The 26237-nt window shown below is 40.9% G+C and overlaps 1 protein-coding gene and 1 pseudogene across 1 annotated transcript in view; both read right to left on the reverse strand.

Moving 5' to 3' along the window:
- Nucleotides 1-241: 241 nt before the first annotated feature.
- SGCB (sarcoglycan beta) overlaps nt 242-26237 on the reverse strand; it is a 28224-nt gene continuing 2228 nt past the window's right edge. Inside the window, exons 2-6 of the mRNA XM_055588539.1 lie at nt 19135-19344; nt 9510-9695; nt 8590-8781; nt 8135-8266; nt 242-3840 (exon numbers count right to left, since the gene is read on the reverse strand). Of these exons, the coding sequence (XP_055444514.1) occupies nt 3637-3840; nt 8135-8266; nt 8590-8781; nt 9510-9695; nt 19135-19344 (924 nt within the window). The 3' untranslated portion in view covers nt 242-3636. The remainder of the gene's footprint in view (nt 3841-8134; nt 8267-8589; nt 8782-9509; nt 9696-19134; nt 19345-26237) is intronic.
- LOC129657852 (ATP synthase subunit ATP5MJ, mitochondrial-like) lies at nt 15778-19122 on the reverse strand (annotated as a pseudogene).

Here is a 26237-nt window from a genome sequence, read left to right on the forward strand (position 1 = left end):
AGAGAACAGAAGGTGTAGTGCACATTCCCCTGGGATGTTGGGAAAAGCCACCAGAGAGAGAGGCCTTCCGCAGTGCAGAGGACAGGACCTTCCAGACTGGGACTGTACAACTTCTCACTCTGAGCTCTAGGATTCCAGAGAGATGACATAAATACTGGGGGTGCCCAATTCTCAAGCTATTTCATGTTTATAGGAGTGAGTAGAAACCTGCCAATATTTTAACAATTAAACAATCAGCAGCAAACAGTTTTATAGAATCTTTATTGTAAACAGAGGTCATTAATAGTTATTACAAACTGAATCAACCGAAAGTCAAATTAGTAACTCAAAACAGATTTATATGTTTATTTTTATATGGCATAATTTGTAATCTTTGCCCCCTCAATGCTTTGAAAAAAGGTTACTAAAATTATCAGCATTTCAATGGTCTCTTTTTTTGTCAAGTTTAGCACCGTAACATCCTCATTCTTTTAAAGAACTCACTCAAAACTAGGTAGAACTTTCACTGTTCATTCAAAACTATCAAACACCATTTGTTTTTTTCATAATGCAAAAAGAACACAAGTATATTTTTAGATATTACGGACAACACATAGACAGTCCCTACTGTGTGCTGTTTGCATTCTTCCTACCTGCCCATTACACAGCCTCTAAAGTACCTTACTTTCATTTGTCCCCCTTGTCACTGTCATCTACCTCTAAAGGAGCGTAGTTATTTAAACACTTGTGGGTCTGCCCCATTTTCCTGGGATCCTGTCTTTGTCCTCTACTCACCCTAAGTCTGTTGCCTGTCGTATCAGTGCTTGATGGAGGGGAGGAATCAGCAGAAGAGGCAAAGTTAAGAATTCAGTTTATAGAAAAATACCATCTGATGGTGAGAATGAGTAGCTGAGGCTTTACTGTTACATAAAATGGATGGTTTGTTCTTGTTCTGCTTCCCAGGGAATTTTCCAGGTCTATGTTTCGATGAAGAAGCAAAAGCTACCTGTAAAGTGTCCTAAAATACTATACCTGTTACCTTAACAATCAGTTCTATAAAAACATCAAAATATTCTCTCATGTCCAAAGCACTTTATGGAAATGTATCAAAAACAAGTTATTTCTCAGAGAAGTAAAAATAGATTGTTTCATGAATTACATTCAATAAATAATACTTTGTAACATAGTGTTTTGTGGTTTTTGTAAAAATATTTATCTAAACAAAACTGCAAAGCAAATCTAAATAAAGCAGACATGTAATGAATGTAAAATTTACAAATATACTGAGCAGCTGAATGAAAATTCCAATGGATTTTTTCTGACTATCATTCAGATATTAAGTGAAACTGAATATATTCATATGGGTTTTGAATATCACTACAACTAACAATACCCACAGGTCATAAATTTCACTTCCTCTCTTTTTTTCTTCGCTTAAAAACTGTACTCAGTAATAGGCAAGTCAGTCTCTACTGTTTTGTGGTTTGGTTTTTCTATCAGACAGACTGTGACAATACTGAATGCAAATTATTTTTTGTATTGATTTTCTCATCTATATAGTTCAAAGTGTCAAGGACAGAGTATTGTTATATTTAAATGCAAAATGGGGATTATGGTTTATCTCTGCTGCCTACTTTACGGCACACTACTTTGAAGTCTCTCTTCCTGATGTTGCATGTGTGTTAATAATACCAGAATTCCTTTTAAGTTAAATATGAAACACATTAAAAATCAACAGCCTTGAGGGTTGTAAATCATTACAATGGGTGCTGATGTTAGAAGCAAAGATCAATTCTCATCTGACATAAAAATTACTTGTATTACTTCCTGCATTAGTGCCCTTTAGTCCAGTGCTTCCTGACTCTTCTCAAGGTTTGGCACATATTAAAAAGGTTAATATCTGTCTGGCTCGCTGGGGTAAACTCACCAGCCATCTCTGGCCAGCGGGGCTCGCCTGGGACATGACCTTCCTGTCTCCCGATGTGCCACCCCAAAGGCTGAGGTATACATATCTTGGCAACCCCTTTACCCAGTCAGGCACCCCAGATGGGGAATGGGGGTAACCCACAACTATGACCTCTCTATAGTATAATATTTTGGAACTGGCTTAAGAAACTTTGAAATCTGATATTGACTGGTCAGTTATTTGACATGAGATTGATTTTCTTTTATCTAGAGTAGCACAACTGTTTTGATTCTTATCTGCATAGGTAGGTCTGAATTAGCCTCTGTTCATCTTTTCTAGAGTTTTAAATACCTAAAAATTCAGTACAGATAGTGATAAAAAGAATGTGGTATTTAGAAACAGGTCCACCCAGGTTTGAATCACATCTGAATTCCAATCCCAATCTGTTCTTTCCTCAGGCAAGTTTCTTAACTTCTCTAATCCTCAGTTTCCTAAATGGGTCAACTGGGATACCATCTGCTTATAGTCTGTAGTGAGAACTAGACATTACATGCGCAATGCTTAGGACAATGCCTAGAAGTGTAAGATGCTCAGTAAGTGAAGCTATCATCATTTACTAGTTAAAGCTGAGATGGTGCTTTCATTTCATTTCTACCACATTGCGAACACAGTATTTTAACGAGTAAATCAATATTTAATGAGTGAACATTCTCTTAGAGTATTTTCTTCCTAGTGCAAATCTAAGGAACCATCAGTTCAGTTCAGTTCAGTCACTCAGTTGTGTCCAACTCTTTGTGACCCCATGGACTGCAGCACGCCAGGCCTCCCTGTCCATCACCAATTCCCAGAGTTTACTCAAACTCATGTCCGTTGATTCGGTGATGCCCTCCATCCATCTCATCCTCTGTCGTCCCCTTCTCCTCCCGCCTTCAATCTTTCCCAGCATCAGGGTCTTTTCAAATGAGTCAGCTCTTCGCATCAGGTGGCCAAAGTATTGGAGTTTCAGCTTTAACATCAGTCCTTCCAATGTACACCCAGGACTGATCTCCTTTAGGATGGACTGATTGGATCTCCTTGCAGTTCAAGGGACTCTCAAGAGTCTTCTCCAACACCACAGTTCAAAAGCATCAATTCTTCAGCACTCAACTTTATAGCCCAACTCTCACATCCATACATGACTACTGGAAAAACCGTAGCTGTGACGAGACGGACCTTTAGTTCCTTACTATCTTCCATATGTGAAGCTCTTTAGTGACCTCACTTGTATGCGAGAATATAGTTGAAAGTAATGCACTAAAAATCTGTCTTTCCTCTTAGAAGCCAAAAGACAGAACATGTAGTATTTATTGATGGTGTACCTTTAAGTATCGTAAGTGGGTCTGTCCCCATTAGTTACCAAAAGTTACTTATAGTGAGTCTAAACAGTTGCTTCATCCCTTTATCCTTTAGACAGGAACAGTGGCATTTTAAGAATACTTCTTTAAAGATTAATTTTGATTATATTCACTTCTCTCAATAATTTTAGAGAACTGTAAATTGAAGATCAGTGCAACTCAATGAAATGTATTAGAATTTAGGCTCTCTGAGACTATTTTAAACATGGAGACTACATAATAGATGCAGCAGTGCACTGCAGATAAAATAATTATGAGTTATCACAAACTCTGTAAAAACATGATATGCATGCCTAGTCTTAAAAAAATAAAAAGTCAAGTCACAATATGAATCTATTGATGTGCTCTTGGGTTCTTCTAGTACAGGTCTCCACAGGGGTTGTCTGAGGTCTGGCAGCCCATGTTCTGACCCGTCACCTGCACTCTGAAGAGCGTTCCGTCAGCGCACATACAGAGTTTGTAACGCACCCAGTCATCACCACCAAACTGGTCTCCGCTGGAAGAACTTGGGAGGCGAGTCGTGCTTACCATCACAGTTCCATTCAGGATGATGCTGTTTTCCTATCAGGAGAAAAATCATACGGTTTATTTACACCCACAAGAAGGGACAGAACAAAAATAATAAACTCACTGGAATATGAGCAAGAATAGAAGGTGGTAAGATAAAGTCATGAGCAAAATAACAACAACAACAAAATTCCCAAACCAATCGAAATTCGACTAGTGACCTCTTAGTAACTGTTCATAAGGTGTATTTATACACTTAACACACATTTATTTCTCAGTTAGCTAAAAATTATATCAAAATTCCTAAGTGCACATAAGACTGACACTGATCAAGTCTCAGATCATTTTCATTTGCTACTACTTAAGAGAGTTTTGGAGAAGGCAATGGCACCCCACTCCAGTACTCTTGCCTGGAAAATCCCATAGATGGAGGAGCCTGTTAGGCTGCAATCCATGGGGTCGCCAAGAGTCGGACACGACTGAGCGACTTCACTTTCACTTTTCACTTTCATGCATTGGAGAAGGAAATGGCAACCCACTCCAGTGTTCTTGCCTGGAGAATCCCAGGGACGGGGGAGCCTGGTGGGCTGCCATCTATGGGGTCGCACAGAGTCGGACACGACTGAAGCGACTTAGCAGCAGCAGCAAGAGAGTTTTGACCAAGTTTCTGATTGATATGTTTCTGACAATGAACAGAAAAACTAGAAAACGTTTTTCTCTTAGAGAAAAGTAATCTTAATTTCCAATTATTTTTGGAAACACCATAAATGATGTTTCAAGCCATATAATTTTGAAGAGTAGATACTCAAAGAAGACTGCCTGGAAGTTCTCTTCTTCCAGCCCACTGTCCCAGGAGCACTACTGTATTGCAGACTCTTTCTTTTTTGGAACTCCTCTCTCTCCCTTCTTCCCTTTTCTTCTTTTCCTTCATTCAATGATTATTTTTAAATGTCTCCTATGTGTCAGACACTATTCTTGGTGTTGAGTACATAGCAGTCAACAGACCAGCAAAGTTCAAGTCCTCATACATTGATGTTTTACTGGGGAGGGGCAGACAATAAACATCTTAAGAGGTAAAACGAACATCATCTGAGAAGAGCAAGTCAGGATAAGCAGAGAGAGAGTGACCAGGTGGGGTTCTACGTTACCGAGGAAGGTCAGGGAAGGCCTCTGATAAGGTCACAGTCTGATGGAAACTGGGTGACATGAGGGAGCAGGGCATGTGGGTGACAGGGCAAAGGAAAGAACAATATGCACATGGGACTTGTGTTCCAGGAACAGACAGGAGGCCGGTGTGGCTGTAGGAGAAGGTGAGTCACAGAAATAACCAGGGGCCAGACACATGGGGCCAGGGAATGGACTTTGGATTTTATTCCCAATCACGTGGGAAGACATTTGAAGGGTTCTGAATAGAGAAGTGACATGATCTTTTAAAAAGGATTTCTATGGCTGTTTTTATAGAGAACTGCATACAGGAGTGAAAGAGGAGGCTGTTTCGCCAGTGCAGGCAGGAAATGACGGTGGTCTGCACCATGGTGGTGGAGGTGGAGGAGGTGGCGAGCATCAGCCAGGCTCTGTATATCTTCTGAAGGTAGAGCCCGAAGGCTCTGCTGATGAACCAATGGGCACCATTTAACAAGATGGGAACACTGAGAGAAATACATGTTTGGGGAGGGAGGCAGGATATGCAGACTTTTAGACGTGCTGCGTTTGAGATGCCTATTAGACACTGAAGTGGACAGGTGGGAAGGCAGTTGGATATATGAATCTTAGTTCAGGGGAGAAAGAAGAAGTTCCAAAGGTGAGAGTCATCAGCTTATAGAGGGTGCTTAAAGCAATGAAAGAAAGTTCATTATGAAGTGATGGAAATGGTTAATTGACTATGTTAGTGATGTTGTTGTTGTTCAGCTGCTCAATCGTGTCCAACTCTTTGTGACCCCATGGACTGCAGCATGCCAGGCCTCCCTGTCCATCACCAACTCCCGGAGCTTATTCAAACTCATGTCCATAGAGTCAGTGATGCCCTCCAACCATCTCATCCTCTGTCGTCCCCTCCTCCTCCTGCCTTCAATCTTTCCCAGCATCAGGGTCTTTTCAAATGAGTCAGTTCTTCACATCAGGTGACCAAAGTATTAGAGTTTCAGCTTCAACATCAGTCCTTCCAATGAATATTCAGGGCTGATTTCCTTTAGGATGAACTGGTTGGACCTCCTTGCAGTCAAAGGGACTCTCAAGAATCTTCTCCAACACCACAGTTCAAAGGCATCAATTCTTCGGTGCTCAGCTGTCTTCACAGTCCAACTCTCACATCTATACATGACTACTGGGAAAACCATAGCCTTGACTAGACGGACCTTTGTTGGTAAAGTAATGTCTCTGGTTTTTAATATGCTGTCTAGGCTGGTCATAACTTTCCTTCCAAGGAGCAAGTGTCTTTTAATTTCATGGCTGCAGTCACCATCTGCAGTGATTTTGAAGCCCCCAAAATAAAGTCTGCCACTGTTTGCACTGTTTCCCCATCTACTTGCTATGAAGTGATAGGACCGGATGCCATGATTTTAGTTTTCTGAATGTTGAGTTTTAAGCCAACTTTTTCACTCTCTTCTTTCACTTTCATCAAGATTTAGTTCTTCTTTGCTTTCTTCCATAGGGTAGTGTTATCTGCATATCTGAGGTTATTGTTATTTCTCCCGGCAATCTTGATTCCAGCTTGTGCTTTATCTAGCCCAGCGTTTCTCATGATGTACTCTGTGTATAAGTTAAATAAGCAGGGTGACAATATACAGCCTCGACGTACTCCTTTTCCTATTTGGAACCAGTCTGTTGTTCCAAGTCCAGTTCTAAATGTTGCTTCCTGACCTGCATACAGATTTCTCAGGAGGCAGGTCAGGTGGTCTGGTATTCCATTCTCTTTCAGAGATAGTACATGAAATTGAGATAGTATATGGAATTTTCAAATTTTGTTCCAATGCTGCCATCTTGTGGTCATGTAATTTCACTTTCTTTAAATTTGTAAATCAGTTTTTTTAATGGAAGTATAGCACAAGCTGGAGTCAAGACTGCCGGGAGAAATATCAATAACCCCAGATATGCAGATGACACCACTCTTATGGCAGAAAGTAAGAGGAACTAAAAAGCCTCTGATGAAAGTGAAAGAGGAGAGTGAAAAAGTTGGCTTAAAGCTCAACATTCAGAAAATGAAGATCATGGCATCCGGTCCCATCACTTCACGGGAAATAGATGGAAAAACAGTGGAAACAGTGTCAGACTTTATCTTTTTGGGCTCCAAAATCACTGCAGATGGTGACTGCAGCCATGAATTTAAAAGACGCCTACTTCTTGGAAGAAAAGTTATGACCAACCTAGATAGCATATTGAAAAGCAGACACATTACTTTGCCAACAAAGGTCCGTTTAGTCAAGGCTATGGTTTTTCCACTGGTCATGTATGGATGTGAGAGTTGGACTGTGAAGAAGGCTGAGAGCCGAAGAATTGATGCTTTTGAACTGTGGTGTGGAGAAGACTCTTGAGAGTCCCTTTGACTGCAAGGAGATCCAACCAGTCCATTCTAAAGGAGATTAGTCCTGGGTGTTCTTTGGAAGGAATGATGCTAAAGCTGAAACTCCAGTACTTTGGCCACCTCATGCGAAGAGTTGACTCACCGGAAAAGACTCTGATGCTGGGAGGGATTGGGGGCAGGAGGAAAAGGCGACGACAGAGGATGAGATGGCTGCATGGCATCACCGACTTGATGGACGTGAGTTTGAGTGAACTCCGGGAGATGGTGATGGACAGGGAGGCCTGGCGTGCTGCGATTCATGGGGTTGCAAAGAGTCGGACACGACTGAGTGACTGAACTGAACTGAACTGATTTTTATATCACTAGATACAAAACCCAAGAAGGGATATGAAATATCTTTAACTGAAAAAACCCCATCAACTTCAGGTCATGGATAGTTATTTTGAAATTCTTTAAGAAGGTTTTTTTTTGTTTGCTTGCCTTTTAAAATAATACAGGCATCATTATGCAAAAAAAATTTTTTTTAGAAAAAACAGGCAAGCGGAAATAAAATAAAAATCATCTGTTACCCTGCTGCCCATAACTAACCACTGTTGACATTTTGGCATAACCTTCCAGGTTTTTATAAACATAAATATAATCTGAAAAATAAAAACGAGGTATTTCACACATTGTTTTACAACTTACTTCCACTTTATAATCTATTGTGAACATCTTTCCATGTCAAAAAAATACAAATACACTATCATTTTTCATAACTATACTTTCCAAACATGAGTTTATGTACCCAAGAACCTAGCAATTCACTTAAATTCAAAAAATACTCACAGCTTTTAACTCCATATTACCACCCATGTGGAATTCAATGGTTTTGCCCATAATGAATACGCCTTCATTTCCACGGACAATAGCACGCCCATCAACTTTTATATTTAAGTCACTAGTAGCATTGCTAGTAATCTGAAAATTAAAAAAAAAAAACTAGTGATGAAGAATTTCTAAATTAAAGTGAGAATTGTTATTAGAGATAGAAGAGTAGAAGTTTCAATGAAAAAATATGAAAGGCAAGTGTTTTCATTCATATTTTATAGATGTAAAGAGAGATGATTTGATAATGATCATACAAACCAGTTGATGACAAATGTAGAACTAATCTTTTCCACTATTTTGGACTTAATTCTTTCACAGCACTGTATCAGTAAAACTGCCTCCCCCCCATACACACTTTGTAACTCTAGATAGTAATTCTCTTCCATTAATAAAGCAAAGAAAATAAACCATACCCTTTCAGTAGATGCTTTCTGAACATTCAGACTTTTCACTCCACTTGGCAAATGAAACTCATGAGTTTCATAGTCTGTGCTGAATAAGATATTTTGAGTCCTTGGGTCGAAAAACTGCATGCCAATGTCACTTGTAATAGAAGTTTTGTTCTTTTCCACACTGAGCTTTGTTGTCCCTTGCTGAAAAACAATCTTCAGAAAAACACTTCATCATGAATATGTTTTTGAAAAAGGCTGCATCCAAAATTCATCAAGAGCATTATCAAAAACTCTACAATAACAGACTTTTAGCTTCAAGTAATTTTCACTGCCTCTCTCTGACTCCCTCCACCCACTTGGGAGAAGAGTTCTTTCAAATGAGGGCTTACAGGCTTATGTGCTGTAATGCTTGGCAAAAAACAGATGGTTGCCGAGCACAGGGACCAGAGCTAAGATGGGCAGGGCCAGTAAGGATGCTTCCTTCAGGTTCTGGTCAGTTATATTAGCCATTCGGCAGGGGTTGCCACTGACTAGATGGACGTATTCCCTACCAGACACCCAGAGAGTAGAGGTTATTCTAACCTGGGAAGGTGATGATTTTTAAAATTTACTTTTAACTGGAGGATAACTGCTTTACAATGTAGTATTGGACACAGTGGGGGAAGGCGAGGGTGGGCCGAAGGTGCTTTATAAAATGGTTTCTTCATATGGAGGAGAAAAGAGTATGCATTCTCACAGTAATTGTATCTATCCCAGAAAATGTTACCATAAACAAAACCTAGAATATTAAGAAAGTACTGAATATTAATAGATTACAAGGCCAATATTATCAAATATAATTATGAATTTTCTCTAAAGGAAAATATCCATTTCAAACAATCAACTTGAGGTTTTTACAAAGAATTTTTCACTAATGTTTCTCAAATAATATGGTTACTTACAGGCTGATTGTTGCCAGTGATGACTAAATTTTCATTTCGCCTTCCTCCTACTGTGCTCTTATAAAGAGGATGTATAACTCCCATGTCAGATACTTGTTTAAATCGAAGCAGACCACTGTCATGAAACTCCATGCTGTCACAGCCATTGGGTCCAATGCGAATCACAGCCCAGATAACAAGTGTTATCTAAAACAGCAATCAAACCCACTGTTGATAGGCAGCATACATTCTTAACGCAACTTGAAAGCAAACAGAAAAGGCAGCTGCCAAAGGATTAAACTTCCTAAATGGTTTCATCAGTGACACAAACACATAAACTGGGTTTCCACTTACAAACAAAACCAATTTTCTTTTAATCAAGGTATTATATACAAATAACTAAAAGTTAAAAAAAAGGAAGCAGTTTCTTTTATCCCCCTCTGTATCTTATCCACTTTAAGCAATTTTAGCTATTTTTGTCTAGAACTTCTCTCCATATTTCTAAATAAGGTGTGTGTTATGTCTTTACTGATCAATTTTAGATTGTTATCTATTAATCTATTTTAGCAGATGAGAATTTTAGCTCATTTATATTTCTTCTCCCCTAACTCCAGTCCACGTTACATCCATGTTCAGTATTCTCAGCCATTATGACAAAATAAATATTATTCACACTAAGCCAAACACTGTACTATGATGGCAGTTCTTTTCTTGGGCTTTGTGTCTTTCCGAGTTTAATACTTGTCTTTCCCTCATTTGCTTAATTTCTCTGAATATCAGACTAAGTCTTTTCAAACTCTCCAACATTTCTATAAAATGTCTCTCAATAAAATGTTCTAAAAGTCCAAACCTCCCAGAAAATGTATTAGTTCTGTTTTCCTCTCCCAGAACTCTTTCTGGAACCCTCATCTTCGGCCTCTAGTCTGTTCTTGCCCTCTGGGTCTGCCTCACAGCTGTTACCCTGAGCCTTCCCTTCACTTTCATGCTGCAGCTTCCTTGTTCTTTCTCCAGTGTGGGATACCCAGTTTCCTGTATCCTTGTCTTCAACCTTCTTGGTTTAGCACCTTCTTTCGGTAAAGCAGTCTCCTGTGGCTTCCTTAGGAAGAATGTATGGAAAGTAAATATTTTTTGAGCACGGCTAAGAAAATGTCTCTATAATCTTTCACATTTGATTGATAGTTTAGCTTGACACACATTCCTAGATTCGAAATTATTTTCTGTCTGAAATGTGAAAGCCCTTGCTTTCCTGCCTGCTAGTTTCCAGCACTGCTTTTGAAAGGTCTGATGCCACTCTGATTTTGTGTTCTTTACACGTAATCTTTTTAAAAAAAATTCTCTGGAAGATTTTAGGATCTTCTCTTTATTCCTGGTCTTCTTAAATTTAACAGTGATAGCTTTGGTGTGAGTCTTTTTTAGGCATATGCTGGACCCAGAATGGGCTTCCCAGCTGGTGCTAGTGGTAAAGTACCTGCCTACCAATGCAGGAGACTTGAGAGATGCTGGTTCCATCTCTGGGCGGGGAAAATCCCCTGAAGTAGGAAATAGCAACCCATTCCAGTACTGTTGTCTGGAGAATCCCATGGACAGAGGAGCCTGGCAGGCTACGGTCCCTAGGGTTGCAGAGTCAGATACGACTGAAGCGACTTAACACACACACATGGACCTGGAATGGTAGTTTTCAAATTTTCTTGATTTATTTGATAACATTCTCCCTAGTGTGTTCTTTTCTCTTTCTAAAACTCCTATTAACAGCATGTTTATGGATTAATTTTGTTGAATTTCGTGGAAGTTTCTTTTTTCTTCCAATATCTATGTTATCTATCTACCTACCTATCTATCCATTCATCTACCCACCCATGTGTGTATATTTCTATGAGTTTTTCCATATTCTTTAATTGCTTTTTAATGGCATGGTATCCTTGTTTAATAGACGCAATATCCTCTTACTTCTCTGAAGATAATGATTTTAGTGTTTTTATCTTTTTAAAAAATTAGTTTGCAATATTATGGTTTGTGCCATACATCGACATGAATCAGCCACGGGTGCACGTGTCCCCCCATCCTGAATCCCCCACTCACCTCCCTCCCGACCCCATGCCTCTGGCTTTGAGTGCCCTGTTTCATGCAGCGAACCTGCACTGGTCATCTATTTCACATATGGTAATATACATGTTTCAATGCTACTCTCTCAAATCATCCCACCCTCACCTTCTCCCAGAGTCCAAAAGCCTGTTCTTTACTTCTGTGTCTCTTTTGCTGCCTTGCATATAGGATCATCCTTACTGTCTTTCTAAATTCCATACATATGTGTTAATATACAGTATTGATATTTCTCTTTCTGAAGTACTTTGCTCTGTATAATAGGCTCCAGTTTCATCCACCTCATTAGAACTGACTCAAATGTGCTCCATTTTATAGCTGAGTAATATTCCATCATGTATAAGTAAGTAAATGAAAGTCACTCAGTTGTGTCCGACTCTTTGTGACCCCATGGACTATAGAGTCCATGGAATTCTCCATGCCAGAATACAGGAGTGGGTAGCCTTTCCCTTCTCCAGGGGATCTTCCCAACCCAGGAATCAAACTGGGGTCTCCCACATTGCAGGTGGATTCTTTACCAGCTGAGCCACAAGGGAAGCCCAAGAATACTGGAGTGGGCAGCCTATCCCTTTTCCAGTGGATCTTCCCAACCCAGGAATCAAACTGGGGTCTCCTGCATTACAGGCAGATTCTTTACAAACAGAGCTATCAGGGAAGCCCTGATATTGTGTATATGTACACAACCTCTTTATCCATTCGTCTGCTGACGGACATCTAAGTTTACTGTCATTTGCTACATTTTCTCTATTTCCCTGAATTCCTACTTTCTCCATGGTTTGGGTGCTTTTGGTCTCAATAATGTCTCAATTCTGGGAGCTTTCCATAAAAATTTACTGATCCCTGTGACTCTGTGTTCATATTTAACACAGTGGTTATAAAAAGTTCATGGAAAGGTCTCTGTGTGGGGTGGGGCTAGTAACTGACAGGCTTCACAGTAGGGGGATTTAGGTAGCTTTTTCATGGGACCTGCCAAGTGTCAGCATCTTCAGCTCCTGCCCAGAGAATGTAAGCCTGGTGCAGGGAGCTGGAGGTGGGGGATGAGGATAAGGGAGCCTCAAGACTCAGGGTGCAGCACTCCCCTGCTTTCCTGTGGAAACCCATGCCTACCCTCAGGCAGAAAGAATCCTGTCTGGTTCAGCGCAGGGTGAGGAGGGGCAGCTCCGTGACTACTGACTGGAAGGGGAGCAGGGCTGGGGATCGCATGGCTCCTTCTACGGATTTTTCAAAGCAGCTCTCTGTTTTCGGTTCCCCTCTCACTCCTGCTTTTCAAGGAACTTGTACTTCCACTTCCTGAGGTTTTTCAGGATTCTGCAAGGCACTTCCACCAATGCCCTCTGCAACCCCTCCCCAACATGCAGTTTCTCTTCCTTGATAAGTTGCCATTCCTCATCCTCCTTTTTGTCTTCAAATATTATGATTTAGAATTCTGATTGCCTCCCGCCTTCTTCCAAGATATTTCTGCTTCTTGACATTGTAACCTTAGGTTGAACTTTTTAGGGCAGAAGTGGATGAAAAATGTCTTTTTTTTTTTTCGCTATCTTAACCATAACTTTTCAATAAAATAAATTCAGAACATGTGCTCCTAGTAAAGCTACTTATAGTTTCAGCTCTTTTCAATTTAAGTGAACAATTAGACACAAATGTTTTGGATGTACATAAAATACAAGGACTGACTTAAGAGTATTAGAAGTAAAGAATACAGTAAACAGAATCCCTTTAGAACTGCTGCATCCATGTTCATGATCGGTGTTAGGGATACCAATAATCACTCTCTGAAAATGTCTGTCCACACACATGCCAGAGGGTTTCACATTTAACTCTCAGATAGTTTCAACCTTGGGTTAAGAGTCTTCTTCTTTAAGAGACTTTCCTGGTGGTCCAGTGGTTAAGAATGTGCCTTGCCAATGCAGGGGACATGAGTTCGATCCCTGGTCAAGGAACCAAGATCCCACATGTCGTGGGGCAACTAAACCCATGTGCCACAACTGAGACCTGACACAGCCAAATAAATGAATAAATATTTATTAAAAAGCCTCCTTCTTTAAGAAAGCAATTATCTTTGGAAAAGTAATACACCAACTCCTCATACCTTGGTGTAAACTAGTCTACCTCAGGTCCTTTCATTCTTCAACTATAAAGATTTAGGACTGCAAAAGGTAACCTTTTACCACATCCAAGGTTCACTATTTTTAAGCTGAGGAGGCAAAAGTAAATTTGGGAAAACTTGAAAGAAAACATGAAGGAGTGTATTTTTAGGAGAGATGAAGGCAATAAAATCATCTTCAGAAAGGTCTCTTCTGTTGAGTTGATGCTAATGTTTTAAAAGTTAAGTTGTTTAAAGGAAAGAGTCTATAAACATTTTTTTCTAAGTAAAATTAGTACACGGTGAGGAATGAAGTATTTCCTGCAGTATCAGTATACAAGGATGTCACAGCCATCAGCAATTGCAGCCCTTCAATGTGAGTTAATGAGCCCTAAGGACACTTAGGAGAAGGCGATGGCACCCCACTCCAGTACTCTTGCCTGGAAAATCCCATGGATGGAGGAGCCTGATAGGCTACAGTTGATGGGGTCGCGAAGAGTCAGACACGACTGAGCGACTTCACTTTCACTTTTCACTCTCATGCATTGGAGAAGGAAATGGCAACCCACTCCAGTGTTCTTGCCTGGAGAATCCCGGGGACGGGGGAGCCTGGTGGGCTGCCGTCTATGGGGTCACACAGAGTCAGACATGACTTAGCAGCAGCAAGGACACTTAGGATGGAGAATACCAGCCATCAGACTGCAATCAATCCCTATTATGAGCCCCAGGGACACTCAGGATGTGAAATACACAGGACACTGGCCCCAGATAGCTGAGATGCATATGAAAGCAATGATTCCAGTAAACTCAGATTCTTGCATCTTCCCATGCACAGAAAAGTGATAAATTCTTTAACCTGGGATATCTGGCTTCCTTTAATTAACTATAATCTTTTGATGTTCAGACTACCTGCCCTTTGTTGCAAAACTTCTATATAACCTGGCTCGTCCCCTAACCTCCTCAGAGCAGTTCTCTCAGGGTCAGCTGATATGCTGTCTACCGGGTCGGAAGTCCTAAAGGTTTGAAATTCTAAAAATACCCACATAATAAAACCTTAATTCTCAACTTTTAGGTTGTGACTACTTTTTAAATTGACGATGGCAATATTAGCACACTAGGTTTTCATAAAGAAAATATTCATTAAAATTCAGTAAGAGATAAAACATATACAGGCATACTTCATAGATATTGTGGGTTTGGTTCCAGATAATAGCAATAAAGTGAATATTGTAATAAAGCAAGTCACACAAACTTTTTTGGCTTTCAAGTGCATACAAAACTTAAGGTTATACTATACTGTAGTCTAGGAGAAGGCAATGGCACCCCACTCCAATACTGTTGCCCAGAATATCCCATGGATGGAGGAGCCTGGTAGGCTGCAGTCCATGGGGTGGCTAAGAGTCGGACACGACTGAGCGACTTCACTTTCACTTTCCACTTTCATGCATTGGAGAAGGAAATGGAAACCCACTCAAGTGTTCTTGCCTGGAGAATCCCAGGGACGGAGAAGCCTGGTAGGCTGCAGTCCGTGGGGTCGCACAGAGTCGGACATGACTGAAGCGACTTGGCGGCAGCAGCATACTGTAGTCTACTAAGCATGCAACATTACGTCTAAAAAAACAACTTTCAGGGAATCCTGTTGGTACACCTGGTGGTCCAGTGGTTAGGACCCAGCACTCTCACTGCTGAGGATCTGAGTTTGATCTCTAGTCAGGGAACTAAGATCCTGCAAGCCATGCTGCTGCTGCTGCTAAGTTCCTCCAGTCGTGTCTGACTCTGTGTGACCCTAGAGATGGCAGCTCACCAGGCTCCCCCGTCCCCAGGATTCTCCAGGCAATAACACTGGAGTGGGTTGCCATTTCCTTCTCCAATGCATGAAAGTGAAAAGTGAAGTGAAGTCGCTCGGTCGTATCCGACCCTTAGCGACTCCATGGACTGCAGCCTACCAGGCTCCTCCGTCCATGGGATTTTCCAGGCAAAAGTACTGGAGTGGGGTGCCACTGCCTTCTCCATGCAAGCCATAAGGTTAGGCCAAAAAAAAAAAAAATGTACATACCTTAATTAAAAAATACTTTTTTTCTAAAAAATGCTATCACCTGAGCCCTTAGTGAGTATAAACTCTTTGCTAGTGGAGGGTCTTGCCTTGACATTCATGGCTGCTGACGGATCGGGGTGGTGGTTGCTGAAGGGCTGGGGTGGCTGTGGCAATTTTTAAAAATAAGATGATAATGAAGTTTGCTGCACTGACTCTTCCTTTCATGACTTTTCTGTAGTACACATAGCTGATAGCATTTTACCTACAGTATGACTTCTTTCAAAATTGGAGCCAATCCTCTCAAATCCTGCTACTGCTTTTATTGTGTGTGTGTGTGTGTGTGTGTGTGGCGGGGGAGAGGTCCTCACAGGCACATTTATTCATGCCCGAGAGCAGCAGCACTGCTACAAGCATACACAACCTCCTGTGTTCCCACAACACAGTCAGACCTACGTCCCACTCAAGTAAAGCTGGTTAATAATGACCACGAGCAGGTGCAGGACTGGAAGCTTACAAGGCTTTACCTCTTTTATCAGCACTCCTGATTTTATAAATCATGAAGCCATGCCTACCCAAATCTCCAGGTAAATGTGGGTACAGTAGGGCTTCACGGAGATCCAAACATTCTTAACAAGGCTTTGAGGCATCTCTGTGCAGGACCTGCCACTGCTTTATCAACTAAATTTATGTAACAGTCTAAATCCTTTATTGTCATGTCCATAATCTTCATAGCATATCCCTCAGGAGGAGATTTCATCTCAAGAAAACACTTTCTTTGCTCATCCATAAGAAGCAACTCCTTATCCTTTATCAGGGGGATGGTAGCAATTTATCACATCTTCAGGCTCTACTTCTAATTATCTTGATATTTCTATCACATCTATAGTTACTTGATCCACTGAAGTCTTGAACCCCTCAAAGTCAACCATAAGGACTGCAATCAACTTCTTTCAAACTCCTGTGTACATTGATATTTTGACCTCTTCCCATAAACCCCCATTGTTCTTAATGGTATCTGGAATAATGAATTCTTTCCAAAGGCTTTTCAACTTACTTTGCTCAGATCCATCAGAGGAGTCACTATCTATGGTAGGTATTACCTTAAAAAACGTATTTCTTTTTTTTTTAATAAAAAATATACTTCTTAATAAGACCTGGAAGTCAAAATTATTGCTTGATGGGTGGGCTGCAGACTGGATGTTGTGTTACCAGGCATGAAAACAACACTACATCTATACCACAAACAACGTCGTGCATCTCTATCAGAGCTCTTAGGTGACTGATCCATCATCAATGAGCAGTAACATTTTGAAAGAAACTTTTCTTTTTTCTGAGCAGCAAATCTCAACAGTGGGCTTAAAATATTCAGTAAATTATGTTGTAAACAAGTGTGCAGTTATCCAGACTTGGTTGTTCCACTTACAGAGCCCAGACACAGAAGATTTAGCATAATTCTTAGGGCCCTAGGATTTTCCAAATGGCAAATAAGTGCTGGATGCAACTTAAAGTCACTGGCTGTCTCAGCCCCCAACAAGAGAATCAGCATGTCCTCTGAAGCTTTGAAGCCAGGCACTGGCTTCTCTCTAGCTACAAGTCCTAGATGGCATCTTCTTCCAATATAAGGCTGTTTTGTCTGCATTGATAATCTGTCATTTAGTGAAGTCACCTTCAGTAATGATCTTAGCCAGGTCTTCTGGATAACTTGTTGCAGCTTCTATATCAGCCCAGGTTATTTCACCTTGTACTTTTATGTTATGGAGAACCTTTTTTCTTAAACGCCATGAACCAACCTCCATTAGCTTCAAACTTCTGCAGCTTCCTTACCTCTCTCAGCCTTCATAGAATTGAAGGGTGTTGGTTACTCTGGATTTGGCTTTGACTTAAGGGAATTTTGTGGCTGGTTTGATCTTCCATCTAGACAAGTAAAGCTTTTTCTGTAACAGCAATAAAACTATTTTGTTTTCTTATCATTCATGTGTTCTCTAGAATAGGAATTAAGTTTTTTGTTGTTGTTGTGCTGCAAAGCTTGTGAGATCTTAATTTCTCAACCAGGGGTTGAACTGGGCACTTTGGCAGTCAAAGTGTCAAATCCTAACCACTGAACCACCAAGGAATTCCCTAGAGTAGGACCTTCATTTAAGAAGCTTTTCTTTGCATTCACAACTTGTCTAAGTGTTTGGCATAAGAGACCTAGCTTTCAGATGATCTCAGCTTGTCATGTACCTTCCTCACTAAGCTTAATCATATCTAACTTTTGATTTAAACTGAGAGATACTTGCAACTCCTCCTTTCACTTGAACACTTAAGAGGCCATGGGAATGGCCTCTTAGGGAATGGCTCAGCCAGTAAGGAGTCTGCCTGCAATGCAGGAGACCCAGGTTAGATCCCTGGGTTGGGAAGATCCCCTGGAGAAGGAAATGGCAACCCACTCCAGTACTCTTGCCTGGAAAATCCCATGGACAGAGGAGCCTTACAGGAGTCAGACATGACCGAGTGATTTCACTTCACTTCACTTCACTTCAAGTAGAGAGAGAGAAAGAGTGAAAGGGGGGAAGGGCTAGTGGATGGAGCAATCAGAATGCATACAACATTTATTAATTAAATTCACCATCTCTTATGGATGTGGATAGTGGGAACCCCACACAATTACAATGGTAATATTAAAGATCACTGGTCAGAGATCACCATCAGATCAGATCAGATCAGATCAGTCGCTCAGTCGTGTCCGACTCTTTGTGACCCCATGAATCGCAGCACGCCAGGCCTCCCTGTCCATCACCAACTCCCAGAGTTCACTGAGACTCACATCCATCGAGTCAGTGATGCCATCCAACCATCTCATCCTCTGTCGTCCCCTTCTCCTCCTGCCCCCAATCCCTCCCAGCATCAGGGTCTTTTCCAATGAGTCAACTCTTCGCATGAGGTGGCCAAAGTACTGGAGTTTCAAGAAATATAATAAGGAGAAAAACTCTGAGATATAGTGAAAATTCCTGAACTGTGACAAGGAGACTGAAGTGAGCAGACTCTGCTGGAAAAAGTGAGCATGCTGCCATGCCTGGCACTAACAGGCTTGCCTGGGACAAGGCTGCCACAAACCTTCAATCTGTAAAAAATGCAGTACAGGCAAAGTACAGTAAAGCTAAATGCCAAAAAAAACGAGGTAAGAAAGTGTTAGTCGCTCAGTCGTGTCTGACTCTTGGCAACCCCATGGACTGTAGACTGCCAGGCTCCTCTGTCCATGGAACTCTCCAGGCAAGAATACTGGAGTGGGTTGCCATTTCCTTCTCTAGGGGATCTTCCCAACTGAGGGACTGACTGAACCTGGGTCTCCCACACTGCAGGCAGATTCTTTACCATGATTTCACTAAAAACAGAAGAAAAATTCTTCATGCTAATTAAGAAAAGAATACTCTGTGCTAAATACTCACAATTAAATTGATGACAGCCAGGATAAACAGGAGGATAATCACACAGATGGCTAAATTGCCCTTTCTCCCTCTCAGTCCCGTTTTATGGAGGCGATCTTCATCGATTGGAATATAGCCAGCTTTAAAGTTACTGTTGTGTTCTTTATTGACATTCCTTCTCTCAACAGCCTTTTCACGCATGGACTTCTTCACAGGACCATTGGAACTTTGCTAAAAGCAAAATAAAACACAATGGAGCAGCTATACCCTCTATTTTGGATGCCTTATTTGTTAGGTGCAAATTCATAAGGAAAGAAAGCTAAATTGGTTAGTGATATATTTTCTACTAATAATCCTCAAGTCACGTTGCACTGGAGCTTCCTAGGTGAAGCTAGTGGTAAAGAACCCATCTGCCAATGCAGGAGACATGGTTTGATCCCTGGGTTGGAAAGATCCTCTGGAGGAGGGCATGGCAACCCACTCTATCTAGTATTCTTGTCTGGAGAATCCCCATGGACAGAGCCTGGTGGGCTATAGTCCAAAGGGTTGCAAAGAGTTGGACACAACTGAAGTGACTTAGCATGCATGCACACACATGTTGAGTTGCAGGCTCCAAGTGGGGACACGACTGTACTAAGGGTTGTAGATAACAGTCTGATAACAGACTTCCACTATTTGCTTTGAATAGTCCTACCATCAGTCGAGTGAACAGCCAGCTCATTTTGGAGGAGAGCTGACAGACACACTCTATAGTCAAACTGTTTTTATTAATGATTTATAAAGATCTGCTTAATCATATATATATTTCATTTATATGAAAAGAATTTAGAGAGGCTAATACACTTTACTTATCACTCTAGTTGGCTAAAGTTAGTATTATCCTAGACCAGCAGTTTTCAAAGTATGGGCTGGGAAACCATTGAGAGGTTCTTTGAAATCCTTCAAGTGTCTGGAGGGTGAAAATCATTTTCAAAAGAAACCCACTATGATGTTATTTTCTTTTTTTACTCTTCTTCTCTCATGAATGTGCAGATGACCCTTGAACAAAATGGTTTTGAACAGCATGGATCCACTTATATGTGGATTTTTTTCAATAAATGTACAGGAAAAAATTTTGGAGATTTTCAACAATTTAAAAAAATTTGCAAAAAAAAAAAAAAATTTGCAGATGAAATACTGAAAAAATTTAAGAAAAAAGATTTGCTGTGAATGTATAAAACATGTAGATACATAAGGTAATAGTCAATATAAAATTAATAATAATTTCTTTACTGCTTTATAACCTTGTTTTTAAAGAATTATGTACAGTCTATCTGTATCATAACTGGAGAAACAGGTTATCAGCTGATCATCCCATATCACTGGCTTTTTAAAAAGGATATGAATATGACTGTGATACTTTTTGCCATAAAAAGTTTTTATTTTTACAATTCATTCACTAGTGTATAGGTTAGGCTACCATGAAGGAACTGTACTGATTAACATTTGTTGTTTAGTTGCTGAGTCGTGTCCAGAGCTTTTGAGATCCTGTGAACTATAGCCCAGAACAGTCTCCTCTGTTCATGAGACTGCCCAGGCAAGAATACTAGAATGGACTGCCATTTCCAAAAAATTGCCATTTCTCCAGGGGATCTTCCCGACCCAGGGATCAAACCTGAGTCTCTTGCATTGACAGGCGGAGCCAAGGGAAGCCCACTGGCTACACTAAGTTACCATAAAGCAACCATTGTGCTGCTGATATTGCCGGGGAAAATATCAACAACCTCAGAGATGCAGATGATGCCACTCTAATGGCAGAAAGCAAAGAGGAAATAAAGAGTCTCTTGATGAGGGTTAAAGAGAAGACTGAAAAAGCTGGCTTAAAATTCAGCATTCAAAAAACCAAGATCAAGGGATCTGCTCCCATCACTTCATGTTAAATAGATGGGGAAAAAGTGGAAACAGTAACAGATTTTATTTTCTTGGGCTCCAAAGTCACTGTGGTGACAGTAGCCAGGAAATTAAAAGATGCTTGCTCCTTGGAAGAAAAGCTATGACAAACCTAGACAGCATATTAAAAAGCAGAGACATCACTTCACTGACAAAGGTCCATGTAGTCAAAGGTATGGTTTTCTGTCTTCCCATCTGGCTCAGCTGGTAAAGAATCCACCTGCAATGTGGGAGACCTGGGTTCGATTTCAGGGTTGGGAAGATCCCCTGGAGAAGGGAAAGGCTACCCACTCGTGTTCTGGCCTAATTAGAACTGGACATAGGACAACAGACTGGTTCCAAATAGGGAAAGGAGTATGTCAAGGCTGTATATTGTCACCCTGCTTATTTAACTTCTATGCAGAGTACATCATGAGAAATGCTGGGTTGGATGAAGCACAGGCTGGAATCAAGATTGCCAGGAGAAGTATCAATAACCTCAGATATGCAGATGACACAACCCTTATGGCAGAAAGCGGAGAACTAAAGAGCCTCTTGTTGAAAGTGAAAGAGGAGAGTGAAAAAGTTGGCTTAAAATTCAACATTCAGAAAACTAAGATCGTGGCATCTGGTCCAATCACTTCATGGGAAATAGATGGGGGAAGCAGTGGAAATAGTGACAGACTTTACTTTGGGGGGCTCCAAAATCACTGCAGATGGTGACTGCAGCCATGAAATTAAAAGATGCTTGCTCCTTGGAAGGAAAGTTATGACCGACCTAGATAGCATATTCAAAAGCAGAGACATTACTTTGCCAACAAAGGTCCGTCTAGTCAAGGCTATGGTTTTTCTAGTGGTCATGTATGGATGTGAGAGTTGGACTGTGAAGAAAGCTGAGTGCCAAAGAATTGATGCTTTTGAACTGTGGTGTTGGAGAAGGCTCTTGAGAGTCCCTTGGACTGCAAGGAGATCCAACCAGTCCATTCTGAAGGAGATCACTCCTGGGTGTTCATTGGAAGGACTGATGCTGAAGCTGAAACTCCAATACATTGGCCACCTGATGTGAAGAACTGACTCATGTGAAAAGACCCTGATGCTGGGAAAGATTGAAGGCAGGAGGAGAAGGGGACGACAGAGGATGAGATGGCTGGATGGCATCACCGACTCGATGGACTTGAGTTTGAGTAAACTCCAGGAGTTGGTAAAGGACAGGAAGGCCTGGCATGCTGTGGTCCATGGGGTCGCAAAGAGTCAGACACAACTTGGCGACTGAACAACAACATCAAGGCACTCAGTGATATTTTACTGAAATGAGTACGTCTAATAATTTCAGATACCAGAGATTCCTTCAGACTTAATTTCTCTTAATTTCCCCCTACAAACCCACAGCTTGTTCTCTTTGGGATTATCAGTCATTTTGAAGAGTATAAAGAGAACTGGAGACCAAAAAATTTGAGAACCTCTGACTAAGTTGGAATGACATTGTAGGTGATTATTTGGTATATCATGAACACAAAAGGAAGAAGTAGAAATGCTTACTGCCCAACTTTCATATTTTTGAGAGCTTTGAGAAAATTAATTTATTGAATAAGCATTTTTTAAGCTCTTTAGGCTTTAACATTAATCCCATGTTTGCATACACAAAATAGTTAGCAATGCAGTAACGTATTCTGTATGCTCCGATGCCAAAATCAATAGTACAGACAATACATGCTGTGGAGTTCATGGGAGAAGAGACAGCTGGGCTTGGAGTTGTCAGGGAAACCAGAAGGAGCAGGTGAGTCAGATCTGGCAATGCAGGCAGGATCAAGTCGGAAAAGGAGGACAGGTTGTGGAAGTTTGGGGACACCTGTGAACAAATTCTAGTCTTGACATCTGTTTATTTGCGAGTCACTAAAGGTCTCTGAATATGAACGATATATGTTTCAGGATGCTAAATGTGTGAGTATTTGCAGGAGACACAGGAAAGAGGAGAATATTAGCAAGTAGGCTGCTGGGATGTTGTTGTAAGGGAAACCCGAGGTATTGACGGCCTAAAACAGGTGGGATGAAAAAGGAGAGATTAAAAATACACTTCAAGAGAAGAATTGAGTGAATTTGTAGCCAGATTTAAAAAAAAATAAAAGCCCCTCAGTTTACTGAATGGTGACTAGTTAAACACAGGGAATGAAGTGCGGAGATTTTACATATGCTGCATTTGAACTGAATGAGAAACGACCACATGCCTCAAAGGCAATGAGAAGGATGGCATGAGATATTAGGTCAGTCAGGACTTGACAAACTTGAGAGTCTTCAGCTTCAAAGTAAATTAAATCTATGAGACTAATATCGGTCTACTGTAAAAAAAAACATGAAGCAGTGGTCCCCAACCCTTTTTGTGGCACCAGGGATCAGTATCATGGAAGACAATTTTTCCACAGACTGGGGTGTAGGGGGATGGTCTGGGGATGATTCAAGGGCATTACATTTATTGCACACTTTATTTCTATTATTATTCCATCAGCTACACCTCAGATCATCAGGCATTGGGTCCTGGAAGTCAGGGACCCCTTGTATAGAGCAAAAGAACAAAGAGCCAAGGAAGTACTCTTGGAAAACTTTGTGCAGGAACAATAAAAAATGAGAAATACAAGAAAACTAAGGATGTGCAACATTGCTGAACTTAATATGGTAAGAATCGCCTCTGTGATTCTCAAACTCTAAGTAGCAAACTGGTAAGTAGAAATAGTCCTGAAAAGATGCCAGCAAGTGTACATTTATTTTCATTAAGAGAGAAGACTATAACTAAAGAATTATGTACTGTCAGAGGAAAACTGTGCTTGTTCTTGTTGTTAGGATCTTTCTGTCCCTTTCCCTCCAACAATTTGTAGGAAGACTCACATGTTTGATGGCAGAGGGAAACATGCCAAGAAGGACAAAGACCAGATACCTCAGAGTAGGGCAGAGTAATGAGGGAACTAAGATCCTCCAGGAGACAGGAAAGAAAGTGAATGTACAGAAGAGTCTTAAAAGGTGGGCTCCCACTTCATTCAAATGGTTCACACCAGGAAGAGAAACCATTTCTATTTTTCCTCGGGATGTAAAAGGCAAGGTCAGCTCTCAATAAAGAGCGGAGAGGGCAGCTGAAATCTTACTGTGGTTGCAGGGGTAGCAGGCTGGTTGAGGGCTTATGGAAAACAGAAAAAGACAAGAATAATCATTGTTGGTAATGTGGCAGACAAAATTTTTTAAACTCCACTAAGCGGTAAGCATAAACATCTTTTAATTTCATGGCTGCAATCACCATGTGCAGTGATTTTGGAGCCCAGAAAAATAAAGTCAGCCACAGTTTCCACTGTTGCCCCATCTATTTCCCATGAAGTGATGGGACCAGATGCCATGATCTTCGTTTTCTGAATGTTGAGCTTTAAGCTAACTTTTTCACTCTCCTCTTTCACTTTCATCAAGAGGCTCTTTAGTTCTTCTTCACTTTCTGCCATAAAGGTGGTGTCATCTGCATATCTGAGGTTATTAATATTTCTCCCGGCAATCTTGATTCCAGCTTGTGCTTCCTCCAGCCCAGCGTTTCTCATTATGTACTCTGCACATAAGTTAAATAAGCAGGGAGACAATATACAGCTTTCACGTACTCTTTTTCCTATTTGGAACCAGTCTGTTGTTCCATGTCCAGTTCTAACTGTTGCTTCCTGACCTGCATACAGGTTTCTCAAGAGGCAGGTCAGGTGGTCTGGTATTCCCATCTCTTTCAGAATTTTCCACAGTTGATTGTGATCCACACAGTCAAAGGCATTGGCATAGTCAATAAAGCAGAAATAGATGCTCCAAAATCACTGCAAATGGTGATTGCAGCCATGAAATTAAAAGACGCTTGCTCCTTGGAAGGAAAATTATGACCAACCTAGACAGCATATTAAAAAGCAGAGACATTACTCTGTCAACAAAGGTCCGTCTAGTTGAGGCTATGGTTTTTCCAGTGGTCATGTATGGATATGAGAGTTGGACTATAAAGAAAGCTGAGCACTGAAGAATTGATGCTTTTGAACTGTGGTGTTGGAGAAGGCTTTGAGAGTCCCTTGGACTGCAAAGAGATCCAACCAGTCTATCCTAAAGGAGATCAGTCCTGGGTGTTCATTGGTAGGACTGATGCTGAAGCTGAAACTCCAATACTTTGGCCACCTGATGCGAAGAACTGACTCATTTGAACAGACCCTGATGCTGGGAAAGTTTGAGGGCAGGAGGAGGAGGGGACGACAGAGGATGAGATGGTTGGATGGCATCACCGACTCAGTGGACATGGGTTTGCGTGGACTCTGGGAGTTGGTGATGGATAGGGAGGCCTGGTGTGCTGTGGTTCATGGAGTCGCAAAGAGCGGCCACAACTGAGTGACTGAACTGAACTGAAGCGGTAAGAAAGGCTTTGTAGAAGAGCTTGCAATCTACTTAACAGGTTTAACACAAAACAAGTTGCTGAATACAGTCGTGTAGGTTGTGTATCCACATGAGGTGCAGAAGGTATGAGGGCCTGTCGACATTGCAAACAGTTTAGAGCTGAATTTGTATTTTGGTAGTTTTTCGGCCAGAGAAAGTAGAATATCTTAGGGAAAGTGAGTTTGCTTCTAATTTTCACAGATCCAGTATAGGATTATGACAGTGATGTCAGATGGGCAATTTAGAACTCTTAGCCAGACTCTGAATACAGGTCTACATGAGAGAGAGACAGGGCAAATCCTACCTTCTTGGGATGAATTCTTTACTTTTCTCTGTCAATTCATGTACATCAGTATATTTCATTCTTTGCACTTACCATTTACTGATGAGTTACTATATGCCAGATGTTCTAGACTAAAAAGATGTGCAAGGCACAGCACCTACTTTCAACAAACTTACTTACAGGCCAGCAGAGTAGATAGATGCAGTCATTAGCAATTACAGTTCAACATGGCAAGTGCAGTCGTGAAGCAATGAAACTGAAAAGAGTGCGTAAGAGGAATACCCTTTGACTTATCAAGTAAGGTCATGAGTTGACGATTCTTCAAAAAAGCTGGGGCCTCAGTTGAACATTAAAGGACAAACAGAAGTTAGCCAAGTAAAGTACAGAGAAAGGCCTTCCAGGCAGAGGAAACATCATGAAACTGAGTAGAGGTCATCTTGTGCAAACTAATGTTGGTAATTTTATATGGATGGTGAAGAAGATGAGTACATGAATGGGACAAAAT

Source organism: Bubalus kerabau, chromosome 7 (assembly GCF_029407905.1).
Source record: "Bubalus kerabau isolate K-KA32 ecotype Philippines breed swamp buffalo chromosome 7, PCC_UOA_SB_1v2, whole genome shotgun sequence".
Taxonomy (NCBI): Eukaryota; Metazoa; Chordata; class Mammalia; order Artiodactyla; family Bovidae; genus Bubalus; species Bubalus kerabau.